Source organism: Podarcis muralis, chromosome 11, assembly GCF_964188315.1.
Source record: "Podarcis muralis chromosome 11, rPodMur119.hap1.1, whole genome shotgun sequence".
Lineage (NCBI taxonomy): Eukaryota > Metazoa > Chordata > Lepidosauria > Squamata > Lacertidae > Podarcis > Podarcis muralis.
The window spans coordinates 65,969,448-65,986,555 of NC_135665.1; the positions used below are offsets into that span (position 1 = coordinate 65,969,448).

At 54.4% G+C, this 17,108-nt stretch overlaps 1 protein-coding gene across 3 annotated transcripts in view; it reads right to left on the reverse strand.

The window, feature by feature from the left end:
* Nucleotides 1–1,065: 1,065 nt before the first annotated feature.
* The window catches only part of ATOSB (atos homolog B), a 34,797-nt gene continuing 18,754 nt past the window's right edge, over nucleotides 1,066–17,108 (reverse strand). For 2 of the 3 annotated variants that reach the window (XM_028748379.2, XM_028748380.2), the window contains 9 exons: nucleotides 15,152–15,274; nucleotides 12,581–12,820; nucleotides 11,320–12,404; nucleotides 8,670–8,728; nucleotides 8,270–8,378; nucleotides 7,381–7,539; nucleotides 5,190–5,258; nucleotides 4,800–4,996; nucleotides 1,066–2,739 (listed from right to left, as the gene is read on the reverse strand). In XM_028748379.2, coding sequence (XP_028604212.2) covers nucleotides 2,586–2,739; nucleotides 4,800–4,996; nucleotides 5,190–5,258; nucleotides 7,381–7,539; nucleotides 8,270–8,378; nucleotides 8,670–8,728; nucleotides 11,320–12,309 — 1,737 coding nt within the window. In that variant the 5' untranslated portion in view covers nucleotides 12,310–12,404; nucleotides 12,581–12,820; nucleotides 15,152–15,274 and the 3' untranslated portion in view covers nucleotides 1,066–2,585. The other variant, XM_077936595.1, reaches the window with a different exon arrangement.

The window sequence follows — 17,108 nt, forward strand, 5'->3', positions numbered from 1 at the left end:
TTTAAAGCTCTAATGGTCCGGCACCAGGATATTTGAAGGACCGCCATCTCCTGTTCAACACCGTATATGCACTGAAGCGATCTTTGGAGACCCTGTTCTGGGTCTTCCATGCAGTAGGCTGCTGCGTGGGACACAGTCTTCTCAGCAGTGGCAGCTACATTGGGCAGGGCCGGCGAGGGCAGAGCCGAGCTTGTGTCAAGTGTGAAAGCCCTTCTTGCAAAGGAGAGTGGTTCCTTTCTACATGATTTTGTGGCTTTGTGATCTTTAGAGGACGAGGAGGGCAAATGAAGAGAGAGAGCTAGCCATGGCTTATAGCTAGGATAGCTAGATGGGCCCCCTTGGACAGAGGCAGTCTACCTCTGAATACCAGTTACAAACAAGCAGGAGGGGTGGTCCTTGGCTGCTTGTGGGACTTCTCAGAAGCAGCAGTTGGTGGTTAATGATGAAGACTGACCAGTGCAGGAAACGGGAAGCTGAGATCCAGCAGGGCTGCGCTAAGGCTCCAACAGAAAACGAGTGAAAGAGACCCTTTCTCCTGGCGCAGATGGGAAGAACCGCCCTACAAGAGTCATCTTGGGCAAGTTCCATTCAGGGGCAACTGCTGGGATTACTCTGAAGACAACAGGCCAGTGCCTGACTGACGCCCAGGCTCCGGGCCACATTTGGACTTTCTCGGCCGCGGCTCCAATCTGGTGGAATGCTCTGTCACAAGAGACTAGGGCCCTGCGGGACCTGACATCTTTCCGCAGGGCCTGCAAGACAGAGCTGTTCCACCAGGCCTTTGGTCAGGGCGCAGCCTGACCCCTCCTCTGGCAATCTGCACAGAATTTTGCTTAATGGTTGCCATCAATTTGATTTTAATTAATTTTATAATGAATGTTTTTAGAATGTTGGATTATTTTGATTGTTGATTCTCAGGGCAGGGTCCTGCTTCGGCTGGGGAGGGCGGGATATAAATAAAATTTATTATTATTATTATTTATTTGGGGTCTTGTGAGGAGGGTCCTCTTGACGTTAAACTGAGGCCGGAGAGTATTGCAAGCACAAAATGAAGACACACTCCCATTTCCAAACACACATTTATAGAATTTTCTTTTTTTAAAAAAAAAAAAGACAGAGAAAGTATCTGGTACAGTCCTTTCTATCTTTTTTCTTCTTCAATATAAATATTTTCAAGTGTCTACAATGGTTGCCCCTCTCCTCTCCTCCTTTCTGCTTCGTCTCGGGAGCAGGACGTGGGAGGAGACACAACGCGGGGGCAGCTTGGAGGGCGAGGCAAAGTTGCCCTCTCCTCCTCCTGCTCCTCAAAGACCAAAATCCTTCACAGAAGCAAGGCTTCCTTTCTCCTTTGTGAAATGGTGCAAATCGCCCCTGCGCCACCCCCCTCCCACCCCACCGGCAGGGGCTTCAAGGTGATTGCAAAGGCAGCATTTTCGACCCCCCCACCCCCAAGAACCCCCTAACAAAAAACCCCAATACAGGGAAACCGCCATGCAGGAGTCCCAAAACAACTTCAACCTGGCTCCTCTACACCCCACCCACCCATGGCAACGTCGTCGAGTTTGGCACCTTGTACGTCTTCAACCTGAGGTGGGCATGGAATGGGCAGGGAGGTGGTCTTGGCTCAAGACACGGGAGACACAGCAGCGAGCGACACTCACTGTCTCCCCACCCTCAAAACACAGCTTCTCCCAAGACGCCCCTCCTGTGTTCTTCCTCTTGGAAACCCCCCAGCGGACCAGGCGTCGTGATGCCAGGAGCCGGGCCCTTTCGGGGTCTCCTGTCTGCGCCAAGCCCTCGGCCAGCTGGGCAAGATCCGGGGGCTGCCGAGTCTCGTGCACTGGGCAAAAGGCAGGGGAGAGCAGGGGTGGGCTGATGCCCTAGAGAAAGGGCAGGGAGCCTGGCCCCCAGGAGGAAGGGATCCCGGAACGCGAAGGAAGCCCCGTGGGGTGCAAAGGACGGCTTGCTCTCTCCCCCCGCCACGCACAGCTGCTCTTCGCAGGTTCAAATGCAAAGCTGGGAGCTCCCACCGTCCCCAGCGCATCCGCGACTCAATCCCCTGCTTGCCAACGTGAGACATTTCCGCTCAGGTGGCGGCCCGTGAAGCAGCTGGAGGCCTCTGCCTGGATGGTCAAGGCTGCATCTTCCGTCTTCCTTCCCTCCCGCCCCCTCATGACCCTTTCAGTGCTTCGTACTTCCAACACACACACACGCACACACATATATATGTCTCACCCTGCCCTCCACTCCGATGGCCCCAAATCTTAATCTCAGAGCCCCAGCCCCTCTTTGTCTCTCCCCACCCCACCCCTGTTTCAACGCCCCCCTGCCCCCCTTTGGCCGGGCCCCTTCCTTCGGCTCCTCCTGCCCCCCACCCCCTGCCAAACCGCACAGGGCACTGCAACTAGAGCTTGAGAAGCACTGCATTTGAGATCCAGGCTAGGCGCAGGCCTCTCTCTCGAGGCAGACAAAAAAACTATGAGCCCAGTTCATCTTTCGCACTCAGGACCTTTCCTCTTCCTTCTTCATCTGCCAAATCCCTGCTGGCTCCGGGTGGGGTTCTCCCCACGTCCATCCGTCCTCCCTCAGGCTCGGGGGGAGTAGCAGGGGTTGCGCGGGAGTTCGGTGAAGGACTTCAGTTCGTAGGGGATCCCCGAATCAATCTCAATCGACTTGCGGGAAAAGAGCAGGCGGATGTTGTCGTGCAGGTAGATCTTCCCCGACTTGGAGCTGTGGAACCTGGGAAGCAGAGGAGGCCCGTTTCAGAGGTTAGGAACCTGGAGCACCATAAGGAGAGCCTGCAGCTGGATCAGGCCAGGGGCCCATCTAGTCCGGCATCACCAGATTCCTCAAGGAGAAACCCATAACCAGGATATGAGCACAAGAGCAACTCTCTCCGCCTGAGATTTCCAGCAACTGGGATTCAGAAGCACGGCTGCCTCCAGCTGTGGAGGCAGAGCAGAGCCATCCTGGCTTGTAGGCATCCAAAGCCCTCTCCCCTATGAATCTGAAGGGGGGGCAGTCTGCTTAGCTTGAGGAACAAAGGCACTATAGCCCCAAGTGGGGTAAGACATTGGCAGGGAGGGGAGGAGAATCTACAGAGCTGATTTAGCAAGATGGCATTCGATCCACTCGAGTGGACCGGCTTTAAAGGGGTGGCGGGGGAAGGCGGTCTGCAGGAGAAGGGCCAGATCCAGCACTTAAAGGTGCTTGGGCCCAGCCTGGATGGTGTGCTAAGCTTCGACCTGCTGGGGCAAACCATCTATTCCTGAAAGGGGGGGCAGAGGAGAGGTCACTTGGCTCCCACATTAAGTATCCCTACACAAAAGACATGACAGAATGAGGATCTCCAGTGAGGCGACATGTGGGAAGATTCAGGCCAGAAACAAGAAAGAATTTCTTCATGCAGTGCAGAGTTAAACTGTGGAACTCCCTCCCACAGGAAGCAGCAATGGCCACCAATTTGGATAGCCTTAAAAGACGATTGGAATGGCCACTTCGTCTTGATGGCTGCAGGCAGTGATGCTTCCGAATTCCAGTTTTTGGAAACTGCAGGAATGGTGGGATCTCTTGTGCTCGAATCCTGCTTGCCGTTTCCCCATTAGGGCATCTGGTTGGCCACTGTGAGAACAGGAGCCTGGGCGAGAGGAGCCCTGTCACTCTTCTTAAGTGGCCATACGTATGTGAAATACATTTCCTTGTGATCTTTTAAGGAAAATGGGGCACAAAAATGTCACTGCCCAAGACAGCTTTTCCCCTAGAGCAGGGGTCAACAAACCAAGGCCCACAGGCCAGATCAGGCCCACCTGGGTAGTAAATCCGGCCCGCGCCCCGAAGCCGGAACCTGCGGCAACGCTGAGACTCCCGGCCATGGTGAGGGGAGGAAGAGGCCGGGCGGCGGCGGCTCTGCCACTCAATCGCTGCACCTGGTTTACCTCAACGCAGCACGGGGACATCTCTGCCAATCAAACGCCACGCGTGGTTTACTTCAGCGGTGTTTGATTGGCAGAGATTGGCTCCTCCCGCCTTGCCACCTCCAGAAGTCCACTTTCCCTTCCCTTACAGCTTCCACCTGCGCTGCCAGGAGACGCCGCGTATTGGCGCGTAGCCGCACCCTGCCTTGCTGCTGGATGCCCTAAAGAGCCCTAAAGATGCACTTACTCGCAAGTAAGCTGCAATCGTTTCAAGGCCGCTTGTTCAGTGTCTGAAGAACCGCTCAAGCCTACTGAGATGAAATGCGCTACAGATCGCGCCCCTGAGAAGGTAAGCGCAACGGCTGGCCCCCCTCGCCGCTCCTCCAGCCCACCACAAGGTCTGAGGGACAGTGAACCAGCCCGTGGCTAAAAAAATTGCCAACCCCTGCCCTAGAGACTGCCAGGATCAGGCACCATTTGACTGCCATGCCTGGGGTGGGGAGGGTGAGAAGCAGCCTCCCCACCTCCAAGGCAACTGGGGGAAACAGCCCCATGCAAATATGGAGGTGGCAGCAGCCCCAGATAAAGCCAGGACTCCCAAAACATTCACATTGCATTTGCATTCTTTTTTGCATAGGACTTTCAGAAATCACCTTAAACCTTCCAGTTGGGATTCCTGCACTGCTGGGGGTGGACTGGATGACCCTCGGGGTCCCTCCCAAAGCTACGCTTCTAGGATTCCAGGCTTGGGCCCAGAAGCAAAAGCCCTAAGCGGGTCTTGTGTTTGGGCGTGTGAATAGATAGTCCTGCCAGGACAGGACTAGGGTGGCCCAGGAAGGGCCCAGGGGCCCCAGGCGGCCAGCCCCACGGCCAGCTCTTCCTCACCTCAGGTGCATCAGGTAGCAGAGGACCCTTCTGGGCCCCTCGCTCTGGGCTGGGCTGGGGCCTTGATCCACCTCCTCGCCAACGGGAACCAGGAAGATGCGATGGCGCAGGAAGGTGACGTGGTTGGCGGGCATGTCGTGGAAGTCGTAGGTCACCAAGAACATCTTCACCACCGTCTTGTTGGGGTTGAATAAGGTCTGCAAGAGGGGAGGCCGTCACGGAGGCGGAGGAGAGCGGCTGCCCCACGGAGGGGGGGCATTGCAAGGGGTCTCCGGGCTCCCCACCCCCAAACCTGAGGCCAGCGCAGCCCCCACACCTCCCTGCTCCCCTCTCTCTCTGCATGCGCAGCTCAGGAGCCAAGCTGCCCACCTGCCCGCCTCTGCAACTCACCACTTGGATGGTGCCCGTTTTGGGGATGCTGTAGCCCTTCTTCCCCAAGGATTCCAAATCAATGACTCCCTGGAGCAGAGAAAAAAGGTTAGGGGCTCAGGGGGGGCTCAGAGGACGGGGGAAGGGGCAGGGAAGGGCAGTGGAATAACGCTCACTTTGCAGACTGGGAAGCCACAAGCCCTGGGAGGGGAGCTGTGGGCGATGGAAAGGGCAGTTCCATTGGGCAGTGGCCAGGGCAGAGCATTTCGTGGCCACTTGAGCCACAGGAGAAACACTGGATTAGCTAAGACCTTTCCATAGATAGATAGATTAAAGATATCTTTGTTTGCAAAAATATGTGTGTTGTCTCTTTATTCAAGCTGTGTTTTCTACAGGTCAGTTTCGTTTGCTGTGAGACATTAGTTCTGCATATAGTATTAGGTTAGGAAGAAAAGGAGAGTGGGGAATGGTATTTGGGGTGGGGTCAGGTGGCAATGCTTTTCCGTTCTTCTACTTAGTGTATGTGGGGGGGGGGGTTGTGTCAGCATCACTTGTGTGGGTCCCCTTACTATTCACTTGTTGTATTTCCTTGGTTGTGAGAGAGGTTGGGGGTGGCCTAGGAGGTGGTTGGCTGTCTTTGGTTGGCTGTGGTGATCTTTGTTTTCGTGTGTGAGTGGGGTGGGTGGTGGGTGTGTTTGGATCAGGTTAGCCAGATTGATTTGTATGCTGTTGGTGGATTTTTGTCGTTGTCTTGTTGGGCTGTGTATGTGATAAAGGGGAACCAATCTGGGGTGAAGGCGTCTTCTTCCATTTGTCCCCGTGTCAGTTTCAGTTTGTTGGTTAGTTTTTCTAGTAAGGCTGTTTCCCATACTATTTGGTACCATTGGTCCATGCTTATTCCTGACAGGTCTCTCCAGTGTCTGGCTATGATGTTTCTGGCTGCTGAGAGTAGGTGGGTTATGAGCTCTTTGTCGTGTGAGTGGCCATTATTGTCTTGGATGATGTTTAGTGGGGCCAGTTCTGGGGTGATTTCTAATACTTGCTCAGTTATTTTGCATATTTCTTGTATGATTGATGGTCCGGAAGACTTGGATTTTGGGCACTCCCACCACATGTGGAGGTATGTGCCTGTGGAGGTGCACCCTCTCCAGCATTTTGGTGAGGTTCCTGGGCGTATTAGCGCTAGTTTTCTTGGTGTTAGGTACCATCTGTACGTGAATTTCAGAGTGAGTTATTTTCTTTTAGATGAGATGGATTCAAAGGGGGGTTTAGACCACATTCTAGTCCCTTGGGTGAGGTTAATCTCATAGCCTGTGTCATCCTCCCATTGTTTCTTGATAGCATCGGGGGGGGGGGGGCTTGTGGGATTTTGGAGTAGTATTTTGTATATTGTCAATACCATCCATTTGCCGTGTCCCTTTGTTGTTAGGAGGAGGTTTCTGAAGGTTGCCAGGGGCCTAAGGTAAAGGTAAAGGGACCCCTGACCATTAGGTCCAGTCGTGGCCGACTCTGGGGTCTGCTAGATAGCATAAGCCTTTGTCGTGCCAGGTTTTTATCTGGATTTTTTGTGCTGCATGGAGGAATAATGGGTGGTAAGCCAGGGGAATTGGTGGGGATGGGGTTGGGGACAGTTTGCCTGCTTCTTCCTTCCATGCTTTAAGCGTGGTCTGTGTGAACCTCTTTAGTGTTGTGGGGATTTTCCTTAGTTTGTTTTGGAGGAGTGGGAATGCAGTAATGGGGGTATTTTCAATTGTGTCTCTCTCCAGGTGCACCCATTGTTTTCTCTCATCTTCTAGAATGTATGGGATTTAATACACAATTTATAAAGACGATGTTAAAATGATAAGAAATAACAATAATTAATATAAAGAACTTATATGAAGATATAACAAAACGAGGAGGAGATTTCAATGTATAAAACCAGAAGTAGAGAGAAGTCGGGGGGGGGGAGATTTTGGGAAATGTGTTTTGTTTTTTCTATTTCGATGATTTGAAATGTTAACATGATAAAAATAAAAAATCTAATAACAATTTAAACCCAAAAAATAAATAGAATGTATGGGATTTATCCAAGCCAGGTTCATTCATGACCAACCAGGGGTGGCCAATGCCACCCCATTGCCCCAGTGGGTCTCTCCACTGAAGTCAGCCCCCTCCGTGCCACTAGCCCCCCCCCCTCCCCACCCAACACCCCCACCCCCAGGGCACCTACCAGGAAAGGCGAAGGGGCGCTGTGCTCCGCTATGTCGAAATAGGTGACTTCCACGGGGAGGGTGGCATGCTGCGGGAAGTAGGAGCCACTGGCCCCGATCTCTGCCGTGAAGCCCTCGATCCGGCCGGCCGGCGGGAAGCGCCCCTTCAGGATGGACTCCTGCGCAGGAAGGAAAGAGGGTGGGTGGGTGGGTGGGCCAGCCAGGCAGCAGGGGAAGGGAATGGGCTCCCTCCCCCCACACAAAGGGGCCTCCCATCTCATCTCCAACCCCCCTTTATCAATCATGCAACTCAGCCATGCAGGCAAAGGGCTCTTTAACCCTTCCCTCCCCAGTGCAAACAGCAAGAGCAGCTCAGGCACTTGCATCATAATTATTATTTTTATTATTATTATTATTATTAGTAGTAGTAGTAGTAGTAGTAGTAATAGTACCCCAACCATCTGACTGGATTGCACAGTCGCTCTTGACAGCATCAACACTGGAGGCCAGGAAAGGGTGTCTAGGAGCCCTTTGCCTGGCCATCACAGTGGGCAAAAGGGGCCACGTCATGCTGAAGCCTCAGGTGGGGAGGGGGACATGTTCTGGATGCCCCTCTGTCCTGGATGCTTCAGTTGAGATTCATGGATTGAAGGGGTTGGACTAGATGACCCTTGGGTCCCTCCCAACTCAATGATTCTCTGTTTCCATGTCCAAGGTGCCCTTTGCCCAGGACTCAGCTATCCCAGGGCCACATAAAGGGTGGAGGCACCATCTGCGCCCCCCCCAGCCCCACCCCCCGGGGCAGACGGAGCCGGTCTCCCCATGGAAGAGGCGCCTCTCCGCCCTCCTCGTCCCGGGCGCCCGAGAGGAAGCGCTCCCTCGCACCCAGAGCCTCCCAGCCGCCGTTACCTCAAAGTTCCCCAGCAGGGCGCGGCTGGTGGAGGTGGTGGCCCAGGGGGTGGCGCTGGGGGGCCTGCAGCCCGCTGGGCTCCTGGGCAGGCTGCTGCGGAGATGTCTCCTGTTGGGGCAGAAGATTGGGGGGTCAGTTTGAGCAGAGGCCCCCCACGCCCTGCCCACCCCGGAGACCTGCCAGAGCAAAGCACCCAGGCAGCATCTCCAGAGAGCCGGGGGGGCAACCCCTCCCTCTGCCAGGGAGACAGCCAAGGGCACGAGGGCAAGGCTGCCAGCCAGGGCACCCAAGCAGGGAAGGCCAAGAGCCCCCCTCCCAGTCCAGCAACTCTGGGCAGCCACCTGGGGGGGTCACTGACTGTGGGGGGAGCCAAAAGGGAACGCAGGGGGAAGCACTTACTGTTTGAGGCGCAGCCCAGCCTTCAGCTGGCAGCCGGCAGAACCGCTGGTGGCCGAGCCCTGGGGGGGTTAGGGTGGGGGATGAGGAGACACAAAGGGGGAAGCGGGAGGTTAGAGGCTGGACCCCCAAATGCAGCGAAGGACCCTCGCGGTCTGACCTGCAAAGTGACGGCATCTTACGCACATTTGACTCGTGCAATAACAGCTCCGCCTTTGCAGGCCAGCAGGTTGGAATTCCACTGGTTAAGCTGCAAGCAGGGCAGAGAGCTTGAAGGCTCTTTTTGTGCCAGGAAACCCATGCCGTGCTGGGGGCAGGGGGTGCAACGCTGGAGCAACTGGAGCAGACGCGTCTTTGCATCTCCCCAGGAGCGTTGGGGCTGAACCCCCATGTAAGATGCGGTCACACCGAACTCTCAAAAAGCGGTTCCCACAAAGCGACCGTCATCTGGGCTCCACAAGACCCGCCGTGCAGGCAGCCAGCCCAGGAACTGCATGCGCACACGCATTCCCCCACACGGACAGGCCCCAGAGGCAAGGGGTCCGAGCTACCTGTGCCCTCTATTCCAGATGCCTGCCTGGGACCCCCACACCTGCCCACCAAGCCCCAAAGGACCCCCATCAGTAGGGTCCCATTCCCCCAACCTTGCAGCAACAGCTCAGCCTTCCTGCCTGGTCTTCTCTCGGGGGAGAAGCCCCCGCAGTGACTTACTAGAAGTGTCCCACAAGAGGGTCCTCTGGAGCCAGTGTGCCTGGAGGAGGTGGGCACCCATGGGCAGCAGAGGGGAGCCAAGCCTGGGGATGGGCAGATGCCAGGGAGAGCACCCAGGTGGGAGGCAGGATGCCCACTGGCTCCTGCAGAGCCGGCTGACAGCTGGGCTCTTCCAGAGAGAGGCCGGTGGGTCACATGCTCAGTGACCAGGCAGTGACCTCCCTGGCACAGAGAGGGGGAAAGGGCAGGGGCCGGCAGCTCTCCTCTGGGGGCCGAGGCATCACAAGGCATCCCTCGTGCCAAAGGGCTTCACGCCCCATGGCACAACCCTTGGCTCAGAGCTCAGCCTTGACATGCTGGAGGGAGATGGAGGAGAGCCTTTGTCTGAGCATCTGCAGACGGCCCTTTCCTCCCTCCGCACATCTGGGTGTGGGGGTCTCCTCTCTTGCAGAGCTTGGCCACCGCAGTCCCCCCACCCCCGTCACCCTGCCCTCCTTGGCGTGGGCCCCACAACCACAACAATGGCCTCCCCAACCCCTAGAGCAGGGGTCTGCAACCTTTAAGACAAAAAGAGCCACTTGGACCCGTTTCCGAAGGGAAAAAAAACCTGGGAGCCGCAAAACCATTGCGACATTTAAAGCATGCGCGCCGCTGCCCTCCGATCTGACAGCGGGCAGGAAGGTGACGTCGGGACGGTGTGTGACTAACGCACGCACCGCCCCCATGTGACGTCACAGCCAGTACAGCGCCCGCCACAGTGGGGAGTGTCGGGGCACACAATGTGCCTCCTCCCCTCGCTAGTATCCGCCCTGGAGCCACGGCAAAGGTGTAAAAGAGCCACATGTGGCTCCAGGGCCGCGGGTTGCAGACCCCTGCCCTAGAGCAAGGAAGGAGCCCCCAAGACAGGCTGGCAGGTTAAAGGAAGTCTGTCTTAGTCCAGGCCAGCCTTTCTCCACCTGTGGGTCCCCAGATGTTGTTGAACTACAACTCCCATCACCCCTAGCTAGCAAGGCCAGAGCTCAGGGATGATGGGAGTTGTAGTCCAACAACACCTGGGGACCCACAGGTGGAGAGCCGCTGGTCTAGGCTTTTGGGGTGAAACAGGGCTCTCCCTCCCTTCCCTCTGGCCTCACCTGGGCAGACACTGAATTGACTTGGCCGGCAAGGCCAAACTCACTTTTACCAAAGGCTGCAAATACAAGACGCCTCAGGGCCAGCACTCATATTTCTAGGTACCCACCGACGGCTCCAGTCTTCTCAACTCAGGAATAGCAGGCAAGGGCCAGAGTAAATCCTTTGCAGAGACTGAGAGGCGACCAAACGAGGCTCTGCTCATCACTGGGAGACAAACTATTGTCTGCAACATTTCCTTGGTGACATTTTGTATGTTTCAATCTTTTTACTCTATTCTATCCTGGATTTAACTTTCCATATGCTTCAAATCATGCTTGCGAATCTCCCAAGCGATCCTTTCATTGTTCTACCTTTTCCGTAAACCACTTTGAGGTTTCTTCCTACGACCGAGTGGCGTATAAAATAAATACAGTCATACCTTGGTTCACGAAGGCCTTGCGACTCAAACGTTTTGGGTCCCGAACGCCGCAAACCCAGAAGTGAGTGTTCCAGTTTGCGAACGTTCTTTGGAACCCGAACGTCTGACGCGAATTCCACGGCTTCCAATTGGCTGCAGGAAGCTCCTGCAGCCAATCAGAAGCCGTGCCTTGGTTTTCAAACGTTTTCAGAAGTCGGACGGACTTCCGGAACGGATACTGTCCGAGAACCAAGGTACGACTGTATATAAAATATATGAAATAAAGAATAAATAATATCACAGAAGCCCGGTCCTTTCCAAAATGCTGCAACCTTCCTCCCCCAACCCCCACAAAGGGGGGAGATCACACACCCCCAGCCCCCCCCCCAGCAAAGCAAAGCAAAATCTCACCTTGGCCACCGGCAACAGGTGGTTCCAGAAAGGGGCGCCCTTGGCGTCGGTGCTGCGGCAGGAGGCTGGCACAGGGGGGCAGGGCGGGGCCCTCTTCTTCTTCTTCCGGGCAGGGGGGCGCCCCTCGTCCTCGGAGCCCCCCGCCTCAGCCGCCCCCTCCGCCGAGGAGGGCAGCAACTTCCGCTTCGCTGGGCAGCAGCCGGCCCCTCCGCCAAGGAGCCCGCAGCTGGGGTGTGGAGTCTTTTCGGCAGAGGCCAGCCCGTTGGCATCCGAGCCTCGAGCCGCCGGCGGAGTGCCAGGCTCTAGGTGCCCTCCGGGTGCCCCCAGGGGCGCGTCCCCCAGCTGGGGCTGATGTGCAAGGTTGTGCAAGCCAGGGCCCAGGAGGCGGTTGGGGCCAAGGTCCTGGTCCCTGGGGCCCCCGTTCTTCTCCTGCCCCCCGGCAGGGCCAGGGTCCGGCGAGGCGGGGGCGCAGCCTCTCTTCGCCGTGTGCAAAGTGCCGCAAGGGGTGTGCGGGGCCTGTGCTGGGGTGGCCCCTCGTGCCCTGGGGGGGCTGCTCTCGGGGCGGTGCTCCACCACCCGCAGGCCGCTGTGGGAGAAGTGCTGGGCGGCGCCCCCCAGGGAGAGCTCGTCCACCAGCAGCCCATCCTCAATGTCATCGTCCCCCTCCTCCCAGCGGCCCCTCTTGGCATCCCACTCGGCCCCCTCCGGCCCCCGCTGGGGCTCCGGGCAGGGGCGCTTGATGGGCTGCCTCCCGGGAGCCCTCTGTTCCGGAGGCGGGGAGCAGCCGGCCGGCGGGGAGAAGATGGAGACCTGGTAGACCTTCTGGCAGGCGAGCTCCGGGGGGCCGCAGCCCATCAGGACCCCGCGGTGGCGGCGCCAGGGGAGGGGCCCTTCCTCCTCCGCCTCCTCCTCTTCCTCCTGCTCCTCCTCCCGGCTGGTGCCTGCACTGCGCTCCTGGGGGAGGGCCGACTCTGCATTGATGTGCCGCATGGGGTGCGATGGGGCAGGGAAGGGTGCTAAAGTGCCGCGGGGCCTTTGGGAGCCTGGAGAAAGCCCCTGCTATGAAGTGTGCTTCATGGCCGCATCTGGAACGAGAAGAGAAGGCGGGTGAGGGGCAGCGCAAAACTAAAAGGCTCATGAACTCATGCGCAGGCTCAAGAAAGTGGAGAGATACTGCCAGGATACTTATAGCAAAAAATGGGAAAGGGAGGAAAATCCCTTCAATGAAAGAATGGCTGCCTCAAAGCAGCCGGGCACTCACCCCTCTGCCAAGGGTCCCTCGTCCTCCTCCTGGGCGCCCTGGGCTCCCCCTCCAGCAGCAGGCGGTGGCTGGCGTAGCCGGCAGGCGAGACCTTCCACCCTGGCACTCCCCAGAAGCGGCGTGGCTGCCTGGGAATGGCTCCCACCATCACGGGCTGCGGCGCAAGTTCTGCCTCCCGGCCTCCTCAAAGTCCTCGCGGGCAAACAGGGTAACTCGGAAGCAGCAGCAGCAGCAGTGGGGCTGCGGAGAAACAAACACAGAATCATCATCATCATTAATCATTTCATTTCTATACTGCTTTATATTTTGAAGGTGGGGGGAACCAAAGTGGTTTACAACACATTAAAACATCCAGTAAAACGGAAAAAGAAGGAACTTTTTATCACATGTGGTGGGAATGTAAGAAAGTGAAAAACTTCTGGGAAATGATATATAATGAGATGAAAAAGATGTTGAAATATACATTTATTAAAAAACCAGAAGCATTTTTACTTGGCATCGTAGGGGAGGGTGTTAACAGACAGGTCTGTAAGTTGTTTTTATACACAGTAACGGCAGCAAGAATACTATTGGCACAAAAATGGAAGCAAGAAGCATTACCGACGAAAGAGGAATGGCAAATGAAATTAATGGACTATGCAGAATTAGATAAATTAACAGGAAGGATTCAAAACCTGCGGGACCAGAGATTCTTAGAAGATTGGAGTAAATATTTGAACTATTTGAAAAGCAATTGTAATAAAACAGATTACGCTAGTAGGACTGCAAGAAGTTCTGTAAGGAGGGTTATATGAAATATTGCAAGGAAGACTATGAAGAGAATTATTAGTTAATGATAATTAAAAGTAATAAAGAAATTAAGAAATGTAGAATAAGTGTTAAAGAACGGAAAATCTTCAGAAGTTGTTGACGGAAGTCTAAAATATTGTATAAGATAAGAAGTTATATTAAATGACTGTTGGAAATGATATGTTAAAAAATTAATAAAAATGTGTGTGTGTGTGTGTGTGTGTGTGTGTGTATAACACCCAGTAAAATGATCCAGAAGAAAACAAATTCAAACTTCAAAGAAATTATTTCAGATGCTTCTCTAAGGGACATTTTGCTTCCTCCCTATTTACAGTGGTGCCTCGCAAGACGAAATTAATTCGTTCCGCGAGTTTTTCCGTCTAGCTAATTTTTCGTCTTGTGAAGCACGGTTTCCCATAGGAATGCATTGAAAATCAATTAATGCGTTCCTATGGTCAAAAAAAGTCCAAACAAAGCCAAATTTGGTACAAGAAAAGTTTATTAAGTGCTCTTTAAAGTCACACATACTGTAAAGAGCATTTCAAAATTCAAACCCAGAATTTTTTTTAAAAAACAGCAGTGGCCCATTGGTCACAGAAAATCATAAGAATGCAGAAAAAAACCACACAAGCTTCCAGATTCTTGCAAACCCCTCCCCAACTGTTTCCCCAGCCACCCAGCACACAGAAATTCAAACCCAGAATTTTTTTCGTCTTGCAAAGCAAGCCCATAGGGAAATTCGTCTTGCGAAGCAGCACGAAAAACCCTTTCGTCTAGCGAGTTTTTCGTCTTGCGAGGCATTCGTCTTGCAGGGCACCACTGTATTTACCTACTTAATTGACTGAGCTGCCCCACAGCAGAAGGACTCCAGGAAGCCAGAGGGTCCAGACTAAGACCACTCCTTCGTGAAGTTCACGGGGTGACCTTGGAGTCGGTCGCAGCCTCTTCACCTACCTTCCAGGGACGTTGTAGAGATTAACTGAGGAGGGGGTGAACCATGGACCCCTTGTAGGAAAAGGTGGGTCATATATGCAACAAATAAGCTCTTTTGCTGACCTGCCTAAGAAAGCTGGAGAGGCCAGCCAGGTGGAGATGTCAGTCACAAGCCTGGCATCCAGAGATCTCCACATGGTTGCAATTGGACCTGCACCAGGTGCGAAACACGCCCGATGCCTGGGGAATTTCTAGCTTAGGACCGTAAGCTCGTCTCTTCTAGGGGGCCAGGGTGGCTACCCCTGTTGCTCTCCAGGCGCTGTTGAATGACACTTCCCACCCCCACCCCCTGCCACTGGCTGGTTGCCGCAGTGCGTGGAAGGGCCACGGGTCCCCAGTCCCTGCTCAGTGGGAAGCTCAGCAGAGACTCGCCCTGCAAGCAGGAATCATGCTGCAACCGCAGGCTGTTCTCTTGCGCACTCACCAAACTCTAGCTCACATGGCCCTTAACTGTAGGGTGATCTCCGCCAACAATTTCTAGACCATCTATGTATTCCAACATGGAAACCAGAGAGGGAGGTCATGCGCTTCTTATTACAGGGGAGAGACCAGGAACTCACCAAGACAGCAGCTAAGGTCCTCTACTTGATTTTTTGTCGCCGAAGTACGCTACAGGATCCTGCCCTTGCTGGAAACCCTCAGAGATGAGGCGGATGCTCGCCTCTTCTGCCCTTTGGTGGGTGACTGTGCCGTTGGGTGGCAACGAGATCGCACTGGCCTATCTATTCTGAATGTATTCTGAATGTTCTTATGTGATGCCAAGAAAGGTTACCTGACTTGCTAACTCACCAGTTCCACAGGACCTTTCAAACAGAGAGCGGCAATGGCAGCAGGGGTCTTCTCCCCATGGCACTCCGCCAGCGGCAGAGACCCCAGAAGCACTCGATTCTGGCAGAGCCCCTTCTTCAAGACCTGGGAGAAGCACACAGAGGACCAGGTGAGAGATGCACTCGTTGCCACGTGGCCCCTCAAAGGGCACAAAAATAATGCTTACTTATGCAATCATCAAATTCTCTCAAGTACCAAATAATATGTATTAGTTAAGGTGGGAGACACTTGGCTTGCCAGTACATTGGTCCCTTGGTTCTCAAACTTAATCCGTTCCGGAAGTCCGTTCCAAAACCAAGGCGCGCTTTCCCATAGAAAGTAATGCAAAATGAATTAATCCGTTCCAGAGTTTTAAAAACAACCGCTAAAACAGCAATTGAGCATGAATTTTACGATCTAACCAGACCATTGATCCATAAAATGAAAGCAATAAACAATGTACTGCAGTCACACAATCAATCAATCAGTAGCTGAACTGGGTTCCACACAGTCACAAAAGCAAAACAAAAAAGAACCACAAAAACGCAAAATAGTAAAAACAGACCTCAAAACGGAAGTGTGGAACTCAAATTGGAAGCGTAGCATTCAAAACGGAGCATGTTTGGCTTCCGAAAAAAGTTTGCAAACTTACTTCCGGGTATGCAGTGTTTGGGTTCCAAGTTGTTTGAGTACCAAGGCATTTGAGAACCAAGGGACCACTTAGTACATGTGAGAAGGATCTTGGGGTCTTAGTGGAACATGAGTCCACAGTGTGATGCAGCAGCAAAAAGAGCTAATCCTATTCTAGGCTGCATCAACAGAAGTCTAGTGTTTTGACCAAGGGAAGTTATAGGGCCGTTGTTCTATTCTGCCTTGGTCAGACCACACCTGGAACACTGTGTCCGCTTCTGGGCACCACCATTTAGGAAGGATATTGCGAAGCTGGGAGGCGTGCAGGGGAGGGAGGGCAACCAAGATGACCAAGGGTCTGGAAGCCAAGCCTGATGAGGAACAGTTGAAAGGGCCGGGTATGTTTATCCTGGAAAAGAGGAGACTGAGAGGAGCCAGCCAACAGGCCCAGGTGCATCCCACAAGCCAAGCCACTGGCTGAGCCAAACCTGCTCTCCCTGTCAGCATGGGCCAAGCAGGAGACAGAGGGAGAAAGAGGGGACAGGGGCGTGGGAGCCACGAGCCCCACCACCGACCACAGAGGGAGAGCAGGAGGCCTAGCGCCCCAAGGAGGAGCGAGTGGGAAAAGAATCTGTGCAACACTTCGCAATAAGAGGGTGAGAGATGCTGAGGCCACTTTCCCGGGCTCTGCTTTCCTTGTACGGCAGGTTCAGGTGCTGCCCTGTCCCTCCTGTGGCATCTGTCTTCCCAGGAGCCCTTTCTCCACCGCCATCGCTCAGCCCAGACACCGAGGTCCAGCTCCAAGGGCCTTCTGGCAGTTCCCTCCCTGCGAGAAGCCAAGTTACAGGGAACCAGGCAGAGGGCCTTCTCGGTGGTGGCACCTGCCCTCTGGAACGCCCTCCCAGCAGACGTCAAGGCAATAAACAACTAAGACACCTGAAGGCGGCCCTGTTTAGGGAAGTTTTTAATGTCTGACGATGCATTGTTTTTAATATTCGGTTGGAAGCTGCCCAAAGTGGCTGGGGAAACCCAGCCAGATGGGCAGGGTATAAATAATAAACTATTATTATTATTATTCTGAGCAAAATGAAGCAGCAGGCTGAGGCGGCATCCAGTATCTGAACTGGAAGGGCCATGCCAGCCTCATGAGAGAAAGGAAGGAGGAACTGGTGGGACTCATCGCCTCATAATGAAGCAGGCAGACCTGAAAAGGAGAGAACTGGAGAACCAGGACTATAGACGCCCCCAGGTTCCTCTGGCTGAGCAGGGATGGGTCAAAGTCCCGTGGGCAAGAGGCAGCGGTGGGGCC